The sequence below is a fragment of the Leptonychotes weddellii genome, chromosome 1 (genome assembly GCF_054177405.1).
Source record: "Leptonychotes weddellii isolate Sample4059 chromosome 1, ASM5417740v2, whole genome shotgun sequence".
In the NCBI taxonomy this organism is placed as follows: domain Eukaryota; kingdom Metazoa; phylum Chordata; class Mammalia; order Carnivora; family Phocidae; genus Leptonychotes; species Leptonychotes weddellii.
Genome location: NC_138369.1, coordinates 176833303 through 176849959, shown reverse-complemented (window position 1 = coordinate 176849959; position 16657 = coordinate 176833303). Strand labels below are relative to the sequence as shown.

The 16657-nt window shown below is 42.1% G+C and overlaps 2 protein-coding genes across 9 annotated transcripts in view; one reads left to right on the top strand and one right to left on the bottom strand.

Moving 5' to 3' along the window:
• JAM2 (junctional adhesion molecule 2) overlaps window positions 1-16657 on the bottom strand; it is a 427760-nt gene that overhangs the window by 187285 nt on the left and 223818 nt on the right. The gene's annotated exons all lie outside the window — the stretch shown is intronic.
• Window positions 1-16657, top strand: part of APP (amyloid beta precursor protein) — a 257221-nt gene that overhangs the window by 215975 nt on the left and 24589 nt on the right. For all 8 annotated transcript variants that reach the window (XM_081802287.1, XM_081802282.1, XM_081802278.1 and 5 more), the window contains one exon: window positions 13219-13440. In XM_081802287.1, the coding sequence (XP_081658413.1) occupies window positions 13219-13440 (222 nt within the window). The remainder of the gene's footprint in view (window positions 1-13218; window positions 13441-16657) is intronic.

Below are 16657 nucleotides of genomic sequence, written 5' to 3'. Positions count from 1 at the left end.
CTTCATCGAAAGTAAAGGTGGTGTTTTCATCTCCACTTGTCTCCTCTTAATTGGTTCTGAGCTCAGGTGGAAAGAAGGGGATGTTATGGGTGGATGCTCAGAACACCCTGCCACCAGCAGCGAAGGCTCCAGGCGAGTGTGAGCTCAGATTGTGTGCAGTTGCCAGAATGACTTGGCCTTTATAAAAATGCAAGAGCCGTAAAACTGTGGTTTCAGTATCTTTTCAAAAAATAACCTTTCTCATTTTACTTCCTTGTCCTCACTGAAAGCACTAGCAGTTTTTAAAAAATGAAATGTGATACTGACCCCCGATAGAGCAAACCCCAGGTTTTGTTGGAAAGCAAACAAAAACCTGCCCCAGCTATGCAGAAGAGCCTACCAGAAAAATTGCGAAGTGCGTACTGGGGAATGAAACCGGAGGGAGATTCATCCCTGTGCCTCCATGTCTATGTCCTCAGACGTGATGGGTCCAATTCCAAGCGCCACCCGGCCCCCTCCAGCAGCCTCACACAATGCTGTCTCCATAACCACAGTCCTAACAATTAGATGATAAAGTAGCGATCGAAGATTTGAAATAATCCTGTAAAGAGCAAAACTATTTTAAAAAAAGACTATTAAAAAGAAAGGCAACATGACTCTTGGCTGTCTTGGTGGTGGGATCGCAAGTGAAGTATCATGATTTCTTTTGTTTTCTGCATTTTTTTTTTTGCACCAAATTTGTGTTATTCTTGTAATTACTACCAAATGTCACATTTTTATATAAAAGAGGAAGCACGGTGAAGTCCTCGCTTATGCTAGAGGGGTTAGGCTCTTTTTATTTATTTATTAAAGACTTTATTTATTTATTTATTTATTTATTTGAGAGAGTGAAAGAAAGCACGAGCAGGGGAGGAACAGAGGGAGAAGGAGAAGCAGACTCCCTGCTGAGCAGAGAACCTGACGAGGGGCCCAATCCCAGGACTCTGGGATCATGACCTGAGCTAAAGGCAGATGTTTTTTTGGTTTTGTTTTTTTTTTAAAGATTTTATTTATTTATCTGAGAGAGAGAATGGGAGACAGCATGAGAGGGGAAGTGTCAGAGGGAGAAGCAGACCCCCCGCCGAGCAGGGAGTTAAAGGCAGATGTTTAACTGACTGAGCCACCCAGGTGCCCCCAGGCTCTCTTAAAGACAGGTTCGAAGAGAAGATTCCTCATAATCCTAAATACTTTGAAACTCCTTCAGTTTAACAGTAAAAGTACACGTCTCTCAACTAGCCCAAGAGAGGCAGTTTTTCCTCTAGTATGTGAAGGAACAAGCGTTTCCTCGCCTGAAAAATCACATGAGATGATTGATGTTTAAGGGAGAGGAGTCATCAAAATTTTTATTCGTTTTTATTTTACTTTGCAGAGGACGTATAGTTTTATCTGCTTACGTTAATGGTCAGATACGCATTTTCCCTATATTTATCGACCAGAGGAAACTTCCAGATAGATGCAGGTTAAAGCTGGCACCACGGTGTTAGTGCCACAGTGTGAGCTTCTTATTTTAATAGAATTCCAGACTTAAAGGAGAGTCTGAAAATATTGCATAAAACTTCTTTTTTTGAGAGTGACTTACAGACATATTGGCCCTTTACCCCTAAATTCTTCATGGTGTGTTTCCTCAAAACAAAGACACTTACTTACATATGCAAATTATTACCTCAACACAGCATGCTTGCAGAGATTCTCTCTGTAATATGTAAGCTTGGTTTGTGGTCTACACTTTAGAAGGGTTTTTCACTTCAGGATTGCTTAGACTGCCAACCACCCAGGCAGGACCAAGATTCCTAAGGTAGTTGGAAATAGGATCACAACACTGGCACAAAAACTACAAGTAAACATGAAGAAGAAATGCTTTAATCTGTTTTTAGATGCCAGGGAGACGGACTGAGTTTTATCTTGATTTCTGACTGATGCCTTTGGTAGATCTAAGTTGTTTGATCTCTGTTGGTTGAAAGTCGAGAGGAAATTTGTCTACGACGAAAAGGGACTTCCTCATACCCTTAGTCGTAAGCTGGACAAGTGATACTTCAGGAGATGTGACTTGGGATAGGGAATATTCTCACAAGTGATGTGCAGCCATGTTTGTGTGTCCTCCAGGGACAGTCTGTTACCATGAATGGACAAAGCATGCTTCATTTAAAATCTGTGCCCCCAGAATCTACTAAAGAAAAATAAACCCAGATTCAAAGGTGAAGTCTGAATTTAGAGACTATGAGAGATTCTCAAGATCGGTAGTGTGGCTAAAAATGAGAGGACTGACCCAGTTTTCTGGAGGTCAAAATAAAAACTAGATTTGTGGAACAGCATTACTTGGTGCTAATATGTCTGTAATTTTTTTTCCCAAGTTGGAAACGTGGCAGCATCCTCCACGGCTCTTTCTCTTTTGGCCGCTGAAGTATTCTAGTCCCTGCACCGCCGATGAGAAGGGGTATTTGGGATGACTAAGTATGCAGAGTCCGTCTGCTGGTCAACCATTTACATAGCTCAAAGCCTAAAGATGTCTGCATTATCCAGTTTGACTCAGAATTGGTGAAACCTCATGACAGTTCACATAGCTATCATATTTATGGAAATCTTCCAGAGAAAGGCAAATCTAAAGATGTGGGGGAGGTGGGTGTTCAGAGGGGAAAATACTTTGAGGGTGGGCTGTCCAAATGGAGGTGACACGTAAGGCCTCCCTTAGAGTAGGGAGCAGTGCATGGTTGTGCAGCTGGGAACCACCTGGCTTTTCAGCCCTGCTCCTCCACTGTCAAGAAGCTCTGTGACCTTGGCCCATGGCGAAAGTCTCTTACCTTGGTTCCTTCTTATGAAAAAAAAGAAAAAAAGATAATCACTGAATCCATCAGTTTTCCAAATCTATCCAAAAAATGAGAAACAGGATGCTTGTGATGATAGATGTGTATATATTTCTATAATATCAGTCACTAATCAAATAGCCATGTCAGCCATAAAATAAAATTTTTCATGGAATAGTGAAAATGTTTGGACTAGGAATCAGCATCCTTGGGTTCAGATCCCAGTTCTGCCACTTGATAACTGTATTTCTCAAAAGGGATGTCCCCATTTGCTCAACTGTCAATGGAGTAGGAATCCCACGGTAACGATTGTTGTGGGTATCAAATGAGCTAATGGCCTTGAAAAAGCCACAGAAGTGGAAGGTGTCTTTGTACAGTTGATCTCATGCTTTCGCGATGTCATAGCACCACACTATGGCTGTCCCATGAGTCACACACAGATCAAGACATCCCAGCCATGTGCAGTAATCACTTGAAGACCACATAGGTTCTCCCCCAAATCGGCATTTTAAACAGCTTCTGCTCCATTGATAGGGTGGCACCTGGGTGGCTCAGTCGGTTAAGCGTCCAACTCTTTTTTTTTTAATTCTTTATTTAAATTCAATTTAGTTAACATATAGTATATTATGAGTTTCAGGGGTAGAATTTAGTGCTTCATCAGTTGCGTATAGCACCCTGTGCTCATTACATCAAGTGCCCTCCTTAATGCCCATCACCCAGTTACCCCATACCCCCACCCACCTTCTCTCCTCCGTTTGTTTCCTAGAGTTCAGCGTCTCTTATGGTTTGCCTCCCTCTCTATTTTCATCTTATTTTATTTTCCTTTCCCTTCCCATCTGTTCATCTGTTTTGTTTCTTAAATCAAGATGACTTGATTGACTAAAATCATATGGTATTTGTCTTTGACTAAAATCACATACGACTAAAATCATACGGTATTTGTCTTTCTCTGACTGACTTCTTTCACTTAGCATAATACCTTCTAGTTCCATCCACGTCATTGCAAATGACAAGATTTCCTTCTTTTTGATTCCACTGTGTGTGTGTGTGTGTATACACACACCACCTCTTCTTTATCCATTCATCTATCGATGGACATCTGGGCTCTTTCCATATTTTGGCTCTTGTGGACATTGCTGCTATAAACATTGGGGTGCAGGTGCCCCTTTGGATCACTGTGTTTGTATCCTTTGGGTAAATCCCTAGTAGTGCAGTTGCTGGGTCGTAGGGTAGCTCTATTTTCAACTTTTTGAGGAACCTCCATACTGTTTTCCAGAGTGGATGCACCAGCTTGCCTTCCCACCCACAGTGTAGGAGGGTTCCCCTTTCTCCACATCCTCTCCAACATCTTTTGTTTCCTGTCTTGTTAATTTTAGCCATTCTGACTGGCATGAGGGGGTATCTCATTGTGGTTTTGATTTGTATTTCCCTGATGCCAAGTGATATTGAGCAATTTTTCATGTGTTTGTTGGCCATTTGTATGTCTTCTTTGGAGAAATGTCTGTTCATGTCTTCTGCCCATTTCTTGACTGGATTTTTTTGGTTTTGGGGTGTTGAGTTTGATAAGTTCTTTATAGATTTTGGATACTAGCCCTTTATCTGATACGTCATTTGCAAATATCTTCTCCCATTCTGTCGGTAGTCTTTTGGTTTTGTTGAATGTTTCCTTTGCTGTGCAGAAGCTTTTTATCTTGATGAAGTCCCAGTGGTTCATTTTTGCTTTTGTTTCCCTTGCTTTGGAGACATGTCTAGCCAGAAGTTGCTGCAGCTGAGGTCAAAGAGGTTGCTGCCTGTGTTCTCCTCTTGGATTTTGATGGATTCCTATCTCACATTTAGGTCTTTCACCCATTTTGAGTTTATGTTTGTATATGGCATAAGAAAGTGGTCCAGATTCATTCTTCCACATGTGGTTGTCCAATTTTCCCAACACCATTTGTTGAAGAGACTGGCTTTTTTCCATTGGATATTCTTTCCTGCTTTGTCGAAGATTATTTGACCATAGAGTTGAGGATCCATTTTTGGGTTTCTGTTCTGTTCCATTGATCTATGTGTCTGTTTTTGTGCCAGTACCATACTGTCTTGATGATTACAGCTTTGTAATACAGCTTCAGTGTCCGACTTTAATTTCAGCTCAGGTCATGATCTCAGCGTCCTGGGGTCAAGCCCTGCGTCAGGCTCCACGGTCAGTGGGGAGTCTGCTTGAGGATTCTCTGTCTCCCTCTGCCCCTCCCCCCATCATGCTCACTCTCTCTCCCTCCCCCCAGAATAAATAAATAAATCTTAAAAAAAAAAAATCTCCCTCTGCCCCTCACCCCTTCTTTCTCTTTTCCCCACCAAAAAAGATAAAAATAAACTGCTTCTGCTCCATTGAACTATAGGTAAGTCCATGATTAGGAAGTAAAATAGTCACCAGCGAGGACTGGTCTTCAGTAGTGGGGAGCACAGCACTGAAGTGTGTCCTCTAGTGCCCTCTACACTTTTAAGTGCATGTTCTTTTTCTCGGAGTCTGAACAACACTGACCTGTTTCCTGAACACTTCCTTGTTCCAGCTCCTGTGTCATTTCCTGCCTGACAAATGTTCTGGCAAAAAAGGAAATTCGTAACTAGGCTTTCCTTTCCTGTGGCTTTCTGATTCCGAAGCATTGTCGTGCCTGAGAGCGTCAAGGCTCAGAGTGGGCTGGGTTCTGAGAACGTGACTTAATGGTGTGTGGGAGTCAGGTTTCCTCTGGCGCTATTACTCGCTGGCCATGCTCATCCTTCAGAACACCTTGTTTTGAGACTCGTGTCTGTTACAAAGGCGACTACTGAGACCATTGTGTGGCAATACCTTTGCACAGACTGGCAGTGGTTCGTCTGTGACGTGCTTGGGAATCACCTGGGGACCACAGTGGTGTGCAAACTGTGGTTCCCTCGCTCTGGGGGGACACCTACGTACAAGAGCACAGCTAACGGGATTCCAAGTGGAGGAACTGCTAAGACGGTCTTACATCCATCCAACCTCCTCCAATTCTATGGATGAGGAATGCGAGCCTTAGGGAGCTTCAGAGACCGTGGCAACGTTCAGTATAATGAACCAGCGTGACATTTGTGTGCTGAGCCATGAATCAGACGTGCACAGAACTGTGTTTGGGAAATTAAATCTGATCTCATAGGCTTGGTGTGGGCAAAATGCCTAGAATGGATGACAGCGGATTCATAGTGGAGCTTCTTGATTGGGGAAAAATTGCACCCCTTTTATAGATACTCCCAATGCAGCCGTGGTGGTTGCCGGGAGCGGGGTTGGGGGGGGGTGCATCGCACAGAGCTGTAACCCTTCAGTTCTTTCAGATGCAGAAGCAAATATTTATTAAAAAGATACGATTTGTGAAAACAGAAATAGACAGGTCACCATAGAGAAACATTTAAATTATGATTTCTTTATTTTAAAAAAGAGAGAGGTAAGAATGAGTCATATGAGAATCCCCTGATAGACAAAGTTGAAAAGAAATTTCCGTTTTGGGGAGAGGCTACAGATAAGTACATATTTTTCCAGCAGGAACTAGAAGAATCAGAAAATAGGAAAAAAAAAAAAAATAAGCATAGCAGTGCAGTTTCAATCCTATGAAGAGAAAAACCAGCAAGCCTAGGAGACCTCAACTGATGCCCGTCTCCAAATCAGACCTTTAATAGCTGTGTGTTACAGAGGAAAAGGCTGAGACTTCCCTCCCCACCCCAAACACATTTAAAAGGTGGAAGAGATAGTTCAGTGATTGTAATTAAGGCTTGTAAAAGAGAACTGATTTAATGTTTACAAACTATATTTTCTTGAAACCTAAAATACAGCCGTTAAAACTTTAAAAGGAGTTTGGGTAGTGGATTAATAATTTAAAAAGGCATGTTAGACAGATGATCTAGAATTTCTCTGTTTCCCATTCAGCAATCCTTTTATGGGGCTGTTTCTCTCAAACTATCATAGAAATCTATTGTTTCCACAAAAACAAAGTATTTTAGTCATTTGAAGATGATATCACTGTTGGGGGACTCTCTTGATGCTGCTTTCTTCAAAATATGTAAGTTTTTATTTAAATTCCAGTTAACACACGGTGTGGTATCAGCTTCAGGTGTAGAATATGGTGATTCCACACTCCTTCATCCCCATCACCTCAAAATATTTTAAATATTTTCTATGATAACTAAATGGTGAGGTGTTTTTTTTCTCACAACTATTAAGTATGCTTAGTATAAATCCTCAACACACTTTTTAAAAGGGCAAGGTGACAAGGTTTGCTGTATGTTTCATATTTGAAATTGAGTATCCCTGTTTTGTTTAAGCTGTAGGTTAAAGATTACCATCCCTGAACTCAGTTAAAGATTTCCACTTCTTTTTTTTTAAGATTTTATTTATTTATTTGAGAGAGAGAGCGCATGAACGGGGGGAGGGGCAGAGGGAGAGGGAGAAGCAGACTCCCTGCTGAGCAGGGAGCCCAGTGTGGGGCCCCAAGATCACAACGTGAGCCAAAGACAGACGCTTAACCGACCGAGCCACCCAGGCACCCAAATATTTCCACTTCTAACTACAATGCCCGTGTATGCTGGGTATTACAGAATATAAATTTAACTCCAGAGATGGCTGCTGTAATTCTGGGCAATAACAAGTAGCTCTTAGAAAGGAAAAAAGAGAGTCTTAGGGAAGAAATGAACCTTGTGTCTTAGTTTAATACAGCAGCTGGCCAATTTAGATCCTTAAAAGCTTTGGAAATCACCAGTATATGCCATCACAGTAAAATATTGAATTAATTCAGATAAACAGGTAATCCATCAGGGCCACTAAGCATACTAGACATGTAGTTTCTGTGCAGTTAGTCTTAACCACAGAATTCAAAGTTAAAGCCCCACTCAGAATTCGCACTGAAGGGGCGCCTGGGTGGCTCAGTCCGTTAAGCGGCTGCTTTCGGCTCAGATCATGATCCTGGGGTCTTGGGATCGAGCCCCGCATCCGGCTCCCTGCTCAGCGGAGAGCCTGTTTCTCCCTCTCCATCTGCCTGTCACTCTGCCTACTTGTGCTCTCTCTCTGTCAAATAAGTAAATAAAATCTTTAAAAAAAAAAAAAAAAAGAATGCGCACTGAAATATCCTATGCGGCTCTGCTTTTTTTTTTTTTTTTTTTTTAATCACAGGCAGAATTGCCTGGTGCCAATTGTGTTCGCCTTTGGTAAAATCCTGAGCCCTTAATGTCAAGAGGTAGCTGGCTGCCTTCTGACATTTTATGATCGCAAAATGGAATCCTACCCCCACGAATGATAATCTGTCATTTCCGCCTGCTTTTTGTCCCTTAAAAACCACACAGACTTCATTGTTCCAAATGAGATAACCAGAGGTGGTTGTTTCTAAATCTTCTGCATTAAACTGAGGTTAAAACATGGATTTCTGCTATTTTGTACCGCCCCCCCCCAAAAAAAAGCCTAAGTGCTTTTCAGTCTGCCGAAAATGTAACATTTCTTGAATGTTTCATTCTCTCATATTCTGAACATGAATATAATAAACCAGGAAAATTAACTACCATGGGGCTCAACATTTGAGTGGCCATTTGGAGGAAATTTTCTGCCAACAGCATAAGAGATAAAAGAGAAAAGCAGGCACCACGATGTGCTTCAACCCAAAATGTCCTGGATATTTTATGAAGTACAGACATAAGATTTTCCACTGTGACTGTTTCCTGCTCTACCCTTTTTACTGCCATGGGCTGAGATGGGTACAGGACTCCCTTCAGCTCCGGTGCCTGGAAAATGCCTATTCAAAGGCGCAAAAGCAATAACCATTCCATAGGGCTGGTGGTGTTTGAGTCGGCTTGCAGCCCCGTAAGTGTGACAAATGTTCTGAAACAGGCTTATAATCACTCTGCAAATAAGCGATGCAGTGCTGAGACCAGGAGTGAGCCCTGCTCTGGGGCTGTGGATGCTGGATAGGTGGGGGTCGCAGGCAGGGAGGTGGGTGTTCTGCAGCCCAGAGCAGGGACTTCAGCACTGACGCCCACTGGCCATGGGATCTTAAAGAGATTCGATCATCCATCCCAGCCTCAGTTTCCCGTCTCATAAAAATAATAATGTCCATAATCCTCATAAAGTTGTTAAGAGTAGAGTTATAGAGAAGAGAGCATTTGAGCTGATCTTTCAAAAGTTCATATAATTTAAATAAGCAGAGATGATCTTCCCATGTAGCAGGAACAGAGAGTAAAGGTGTCCTGATGGGAATGCCTGGTCCCATCTGGAGATAATCTAAGCCACTCGGTCTGACAGAGCTGTCGGTCCAGTTCCAATATGTAGGGTTTTCTCCATACCACCAAGCAATTCTCCAGCATCCAGTTGGAGAATTCAATCAATTCAACCCAATTCCAATACTATCTACCTAGAGGTAGTGCAGATCCCACAAGAGTATGAGCTCAGGGGTGCCTGGGTGGCTCAGTCATTAAGCACCTGCCTTCGGCTCAGGTCATGATTCCAGGGTCCTGGGATGGAGTCCCACATCGGGCTCCCTGCTCGGCAGGAAGCCTGCTTCTCCCTCTCCCACTTCCCCTGCTTTTGTTCCTGCTCTGGCTATCTCTCTCTGTGTCAAATAAATAAATAAAATCTTTAAAAAAAAAAGAGTCTGAGCTCAGTCCTACAAGACTCCGACTGCCCTGCCCCCAACAGCCCATTGCAAGTCCAGGTGTCACCTGTGCTTCTGATGACCACAGCTATAAATCAGAAGTTCCATCCACCTCCTCCTCAGGTTCTATTAGTTTGTAGAACAGAGGAAAAAATTTTACTTACTAGATTACGGATTTATTATAGCAACATCCAAGTGGGAAAGTCTGTAGGAAAGGACTGGGAGCTTTCAACATGTTCCCACATCGCCACGTGTTCACCAACCTCAGAGCTCCCAGAACCCTGTCCTTTTGGTTTTTATAGAGGCTTCATTACATAAACTTCGTTGATTAAATCGTTGGCCATTGGCGATTGAGCTCAGTCTCCAGCCCCTCTCCCCTCCCAGAGGGTGGGACTGAAAGTTCTAACCATCTGATCACATGGTTAGTTCCTCTGGTGACCACCCCCATCCTTCAGTGACCTGTAGGCTTTTCAAAAGTTGCTTCATAACATAACTAAAAGATACCTTTATTCCTCTCATCACCTATGAAATTTCAAGGGTTTTAGGAGCTCTGTGCCTACAAAGACCAAATATAGATTTATTATTATAAATCACTGTATCACAGGTGTATACAGCAAAGGGCTTGAGCCTCATAGCTACAAAGATGAGGTGGGCCCAGATCACAGAGAGCCTTTAATATCTGGCAAAGTAGCGTTTGGGATTAATTCAGTAGGGAATGGGGAGTTACTGGAATGAGGCAGAGCCATTCCTCAGTATCACAAAAAGATATGGGGAACAGAGCAGAGACAACAACAGACTTCACAGTTATCAAGGCAGAAAGTAATGATGGTTCAAGGGAGGAAGATTGTAGAAAGGGGGAGTGAGAAATGAATAAGAGAATCCAGAAATGGAATTTTAAAAGGAGTTGTCAGGGGCGCCTGGGTGGCTCAGTTATTAAGTGTCTGCCTTCAGCTCAGGTCATGATCCCAGGGTCCTGGGATCGAGCCCCGCATCGGGCTCCCTGCACAGCGGGAAGCCTGCTTCTCCCTCTCCCACTCCCCCTGCTTGTGTTCCCTGTCTCGCTGTGTTTCTCTCTGCCAAATAAATAAATTTTGTCAAAAAAATCTTTAAAAAAAAAAATCAAGTTGTCAGTAATGTATGGGACGCAAAGAAATAGAGCTACAGATGGTTATGGAGATTTCAGACCTGTGGCTGGGATCATAGCTCTTCCATGATTACAACAGGAGAAGGCAGGAGGGAGAGCCAGGGGGCCTTGAGCTCAGTTTCGTACATACTAAGTTCATGGGAGATGTAAGTTAATAGGCCCAGCAAACTTAGACATATATAGAACCTAGAGTGGGAGGAAGAAATGAACGCTGGGGAAAGACATGTCCGGTTCATCCTTAGAGCTTCAAGAGGGGATGGATTTCCAAATGAAAAATTGCAGAAAGAGATGGATGGAGATTCAAAAAGAAAACATAGGGGTGAAGAGATTAGAAAAAAGGAACAAGCGGAGTTCCTCGGAGAAGTCACAGGGAACCAGCATGGTACTGAGGTTGCAAGACAGAAACAGTTTCCAGAGGGTAAGTGGCAGTAAATGCCACAAAGATACCAACGTGCCTCGAGGTGGAGCCAAGAGCAGATCGTGCTGGTGAAGGTTATTCCCTCTCAGACGAACGTGTGAGCGCCAATAATTATTCCAGAAGATCATCTCTTTAGTATTGTAAGTGCTCAACAGTCAGAAGCATAAGATTTATATAAAAGAAATGCCCATTTAATTTATTAAAGGAGACATTGGCTAAGTTATTAGCCATTACCCATGACTGTGTAAGACCTGAAAAAGTTGGGATAAATCTAATGGGGCCCTTTCATCTGCATGGGAAAGGTCATTACAAGCATCAAATATTGAATTTTAGAATGGTGCTGCAGCAAATAGCTATATATTATAACTCCAATTAGACTTCAGAAGGACTGATTGTCTTGGGATTTCATCATTTAAAATGGTATCTCGCAATAAAATTGACTCCATAGAAGGATATTAATCTCATGCTTTAATGCTCTTCTATCAAATTGTTTTAATTGACCTGTTGGAGCAGAATTTTTTCAGGTAAAAATTTTTTTTCAATTTAAAAGAGAATGGTGAAGGATGATAGGAAAATATTACAAATCAAATTTATTTTTTTTTAAAGATTTTATTTATTTGAGAGAGAGAGAATGAGAGAGAGAAAGAGAGAGCACATGAGGGGGGGGAGGGAAGAGGGAGAAGCAGACTCCCTGCTGACCAGGGAGCCTGATGCGGGACTCGATCCTGGGACTCCAGGATCATGACCTGAGCCAAAGGCAGTCGCTTAACCAACTGAGCCACCCAGGCGCCCCTACAAATCAAATTTAAATCCTGATTTTATTTTCTTCATTTTCTGCAGCAACAATACTAACCAGTGATTGGTCTGAAATATATAATACAGTGAACTCTTGACAGAGGTATGATTGGGAGATGAGGTATTCTGATTAATTATCATTTTTAATAGCACACATGCTATTCGTGGGTGTCTAATTTTAAAAAATATATTCCAGAGAAAAACCTGGTGACCTGTGGTGGAATTATAGGAGAGTCACAAATCTTGTTATAACCCCGTATTTAAAGCAATGATTCCAATCAGTACAAAGTTATATTCCCAACTCTCTTTTCCAGTAAAAATGCATTGCAGTAATGAAATGTATAATGTAGGAATCTTCACGAGTCTAGATCAGTCAATTATGTTCCATAAAGTTGGTTTTATTTAGTCCGTTTTTTAAAAGGAGTAACTGAGGGACGCCTGGGTGGCTCAGTCGTTAAGCATCTGCCTTCGGCTCAGGTCATGATCCCGGGGTCCTGGGTTTGAACCCTATGTCGGGCTCCCTGCTCTGCAGGGAGCCTGCTTCTCTCTCTCCCGCTCCTCCTGCTTGTGTGCTCGCTCGCTCGCTCTCTGTCAAATAAATAAGTAATCTTTAAAAAGGGGGTGTTGGTAACTGATAGCATTTTTTGAAGAGAAACGGCAGCGGGAAGAGGCAGGAAATTTGGCTCAAGAGGGCAAGACAGATGCTGGGAGGCAGGGAGGTTTCGCCCCCAGCGGAGCGGGCTGCAGCAGAGCTTCATGTGTGCGAGGCCACCGCTGGGAGGGCAAGGGGACTGCCTCTCTGTTGCCTCAGGACATAGATCATGCAGCACCTAGGGGGCTTTGGGGGAAGGCAGATTTGTTCACGGCAAAACAGTGAGAACTGTTCAAGAATGGAGCAGGCTGCCACCCAGTTACACTTCTCTTGTCCTTACACGTGTTCAAGGACAGACGGGGGACTCGCTGGACTACATCCTCCAGCATGAAAGTGACTGTCCCTTGCACACTGCCACCACATCCCGGCACACAGCTCAGCAGAGCACGCTGTTGATTCCCCTGTGATCACAGGATACCAGAGCCTGTGTCCGAGGAGGAAGGGGAGATTTCACTCTTGAGGTCCTTCATCGTGGGGAGGAGTGGTACAGCTGTTCGGAAGCCGCAGCCTAGGTGGCAGCCAATCTCTCTCGGCTCACATCCTGCCTTGGGCACTTGCTGTGGTTTTACATAAGTGCCTCAGCTGCCACAGGCCTCAGTTTTCACATCTGTCAGATGGAGCCGATGGTGGTACCCACCTCCTGGCTGTGCATGAGATCGTGTGTGCAGAGCAGTTCAGGTTGCGTCTGGCTGACAGGAAATGGTAGCCGCTGCGGCAGTCCTGCGTGTTGCTGTGACCCACCACACATATGGCTCTGTTCTGTTTAGATGAGCTGCTTCAGAAAGAGCAGAACTACTCAGATGACGTCTTGGCCAACATGATCAGTGAACCAAGAATCAGTTACGGAAACGATGCCCTCATGCCGTCTTTGACAGAAACGAAAACCACCGTGGAGCTTCTTCCCGTGAATGGGGAGTTCGGCCTGGACGATCTCCAACCCTGGCATCCTTTTGGGGTCGACTCGGTGCCAGCCAATACAGAAAATGAAGGTAAGAGGCCCCAGTGAGAACAAGAACATTCCGGTCTATGTGTATATACATCTTTCTGATATTCTTGAGTGGTGACTTCTTATATGCATTCGAAAAACAAAATACTCTCTCACCAAGAGGTATTTCGTTGCTTCTGGAAAAAAAAAAAGAACAATATTCAGTGTGTGTTTATGAGGCAGCAGACAGTCTAGGCTCACCTTCAGAGCAAACAGACAGGGGATGAAATTATGTCAGTTTTTCTCCCGCGGGGAGAAGTTTTCATGAGGCCTGCAGAAACGGAGATTTGAAATAGTCTTTGCTGGTTATTTATTCTAGTGCATTAAGTTTCAGATTGCACCGAATGTTACAGGCAAAGATAAAGAACCACCTACAAATAAAATGTAATTTTGCTGAAGATGTAAGCAACTTTGTGTTTAGAAAGTTAAATTTAAGGCAGCTCTCAGAGTTCAGAAGCGAATCAATCTACATGTTTTGTCCTATGATAGCTCAGAGAGGATTTTCTCTGTCAACAAATTTGCACATTGGATGATTTCTTTCACAGGGATTTCTTAGCAGAAACTTCTGAGTAGTATCTCTTAATGAGACAACATCTTTTAGTTCTTTTTATTCCATAAACATTTTTACATGTTCAGAAGTACACAGTTTCAAACACAGGAACACCTTGATTTCTCAACACTAATAGAACTTTTTTTAAGAACACCAGATTTTACCTGTGAGTGTCTTTATGAGAGTGGCAAGTTCAGATAGTGGTAATAACTGTAACATGACTATTTATAGTGAAGATACCTCAAAATGCAGTCAGTATACACCTCAGACTAAATTTGAGCTCAGTTTCAGACCTTAAGTGTACTACAGAAGTTTTTTCTTGAAGAACCATTACAGAAAATCTTTCTGTGGACAATTTCCATGTGAGTAATCACCCCAAATTTGTTGCATTAATTTGAAAAAAGTGCACCTTATAGTAGTAATACCAGCTACTCATTTGTAACATAAAAGTAATTAACACTTTACCATTTATAAAAACAATTCTGACATAGAGAAAAAATTTAAAGACTTCTAAAAATTGAAGAACTTCAGTTACGAGGGTAACTTCCTTATTAAATTTATTAATAAGAGAGTGCTGACTGTACCATTTTTTTAATAGGTGGATCCATTTTGGTTTTTTAAAATCCTCATCATTCAGTTACTAATGAAAATTCTTTGTGGAAAATGTCCAGTCTCATTTGTAAATTGAACGCACACTAGATTTCCTCTTTTCCCTTAACAGGAAAAATTACTTGGTATAAAGGGCTCAATGTGCTGTTAAAGGAGCTGTTTAATTCAGGGAGAAGTAGGTCCCACATCGGACTGAAGTCTGACAAACTTCCTTTGGTAGAAAATTACAACCCTTAATGCCCTTTTTACCAAATAATGTTAAATGTTTGTCATTTATGTCCAACCCTTAGCTTTTTATGAAAAAAGAATTTAAATGTATAGATTAGACTGTTCTTTGTTAAAAATTACCCCTGCCTTTGAGAATTTATTCAACTGCAGTGATTCTAAAATTATAATTTACAAAGAACTTCCTATCACTTTCTCGTAATCGGAGACCTTTTCACATCTTTCAAATACGTAGTTTCTATAAGTAAAATGTTCCCATTTAATATTTTCCATTACTTGTTGATTTTGGAAAAGTAGGATAAAACCTGTTTCGGAGCCTACCTGAATTTTTATGATCACACACACACACACACCCAAAAATAATAAAAACTAGAAATTGTAATTTATTTATGGTAAAGTTTATGGAAAGATTTAGAAAGCAAAGTAAGCTACATTAGCAGAGTAAAAATTAATGTATAGAAATTACTGTGTATGTTTGATGTAATACTTGGTATTTCCCTTAAATGTTGTGAATCCTATACAAATGTGGGCTATATAGAGTTTTTAGAAGAACAACAACAACGAAAACACTCAGCCCTGTTTATGTTAGCTTCTTCAAACTTAATGAATACAGTGAAATGCGATGATCTTGGTGCCACATAGCACCAAGAATAGCAAAATTGTGTATATTCTTCTAGAAGGTGTTGCGTTTCCTGATTTTCAGATTTTCTCTTTACTTTTTCACTCTTACTGAGAGCTTAACTGCTTAATATGAATACCGCATTTCCTTGGTATCTTTAATGAGGTAAATTTAACTTTGCATTTGTCATATTTGTAGTATAAATAATACCAACAGTTAAATAAATCTTCCTTTATGTGCTCCAGGCATTTCATGTTGACTTCATATGTATATATGAATATATTTGGTCTCCATTAAAAAGTATATGCATTCTAGTAAACATTTGGCTTATATTAAAATTTTTAAATAGTAGCCAAACTGACCCACTCTGTTTAGGGAAAAGAAATGCAAGGATATTGGTTGTTCTTTTTAAGGAGAAGTAGAGGGAGGAACTGTTTTACCAAACCTGCTTCCTAAAATGCAAACTCTGATGCCACTGGCAATAGGTCCCCCGTTTTCCTGGTCTTCTACCCCTTGACTATCCTCCCAAATCAAATAAGAAGGAAGTCTTGGTCCAAGTTAGGAGGCAAGCAGTGATTCTCCCCCCAACACTTGCCCGATAACCCAAGAAAGAAAGAAGTTTGGGTTCACTACTGGGTTTCTCCAAAGTGATCAGTTTTTGGAAGGCTAAGCACAAGAGATTTTAGAGACCCCAGAAGAGCAATGGACTTTAAACACCCCCACTCAGGAGGAGACTCTGAGAGTGGCCTGTCCGCCATGGGTCCTAGGAGACTGTCTGTGCTTGTGCATATGGACACCCCCCCTGGGCCCTTGGGTGCTGCCAAGATGCCCTTTGGGCAAAGTCCTTGATTGAGTGCCTCCGGACCCTTGACCAGGACCCAGCTGCTCACATTGCCCAAGCCTCATCAGAAGAGCTGATACTCTTGTTAAATAAAGACCTGTCATTGATAAAGCAAAATCTTTTTTTTTTAAAGATTTTATTTATTTTATTTATTTGAGAGAGAGAGAATGAGAGACAGAGAGCACGAGAGGGAAGAGGGTCAGAGGGAGAAGCAGACCCCCCGCTGAGCAGGGAGCCCGATGCGGGACTCGATCCCGGGACTCCAGGATCATGACGCGAGCCGAAGGCAGTCGCTTAACCAACTGAGCCACCCAGGCGCCCGATAAAGCAAAATCTTACATGAAAGTATTACAAGGCAAGAATATTGAGGATCTCAG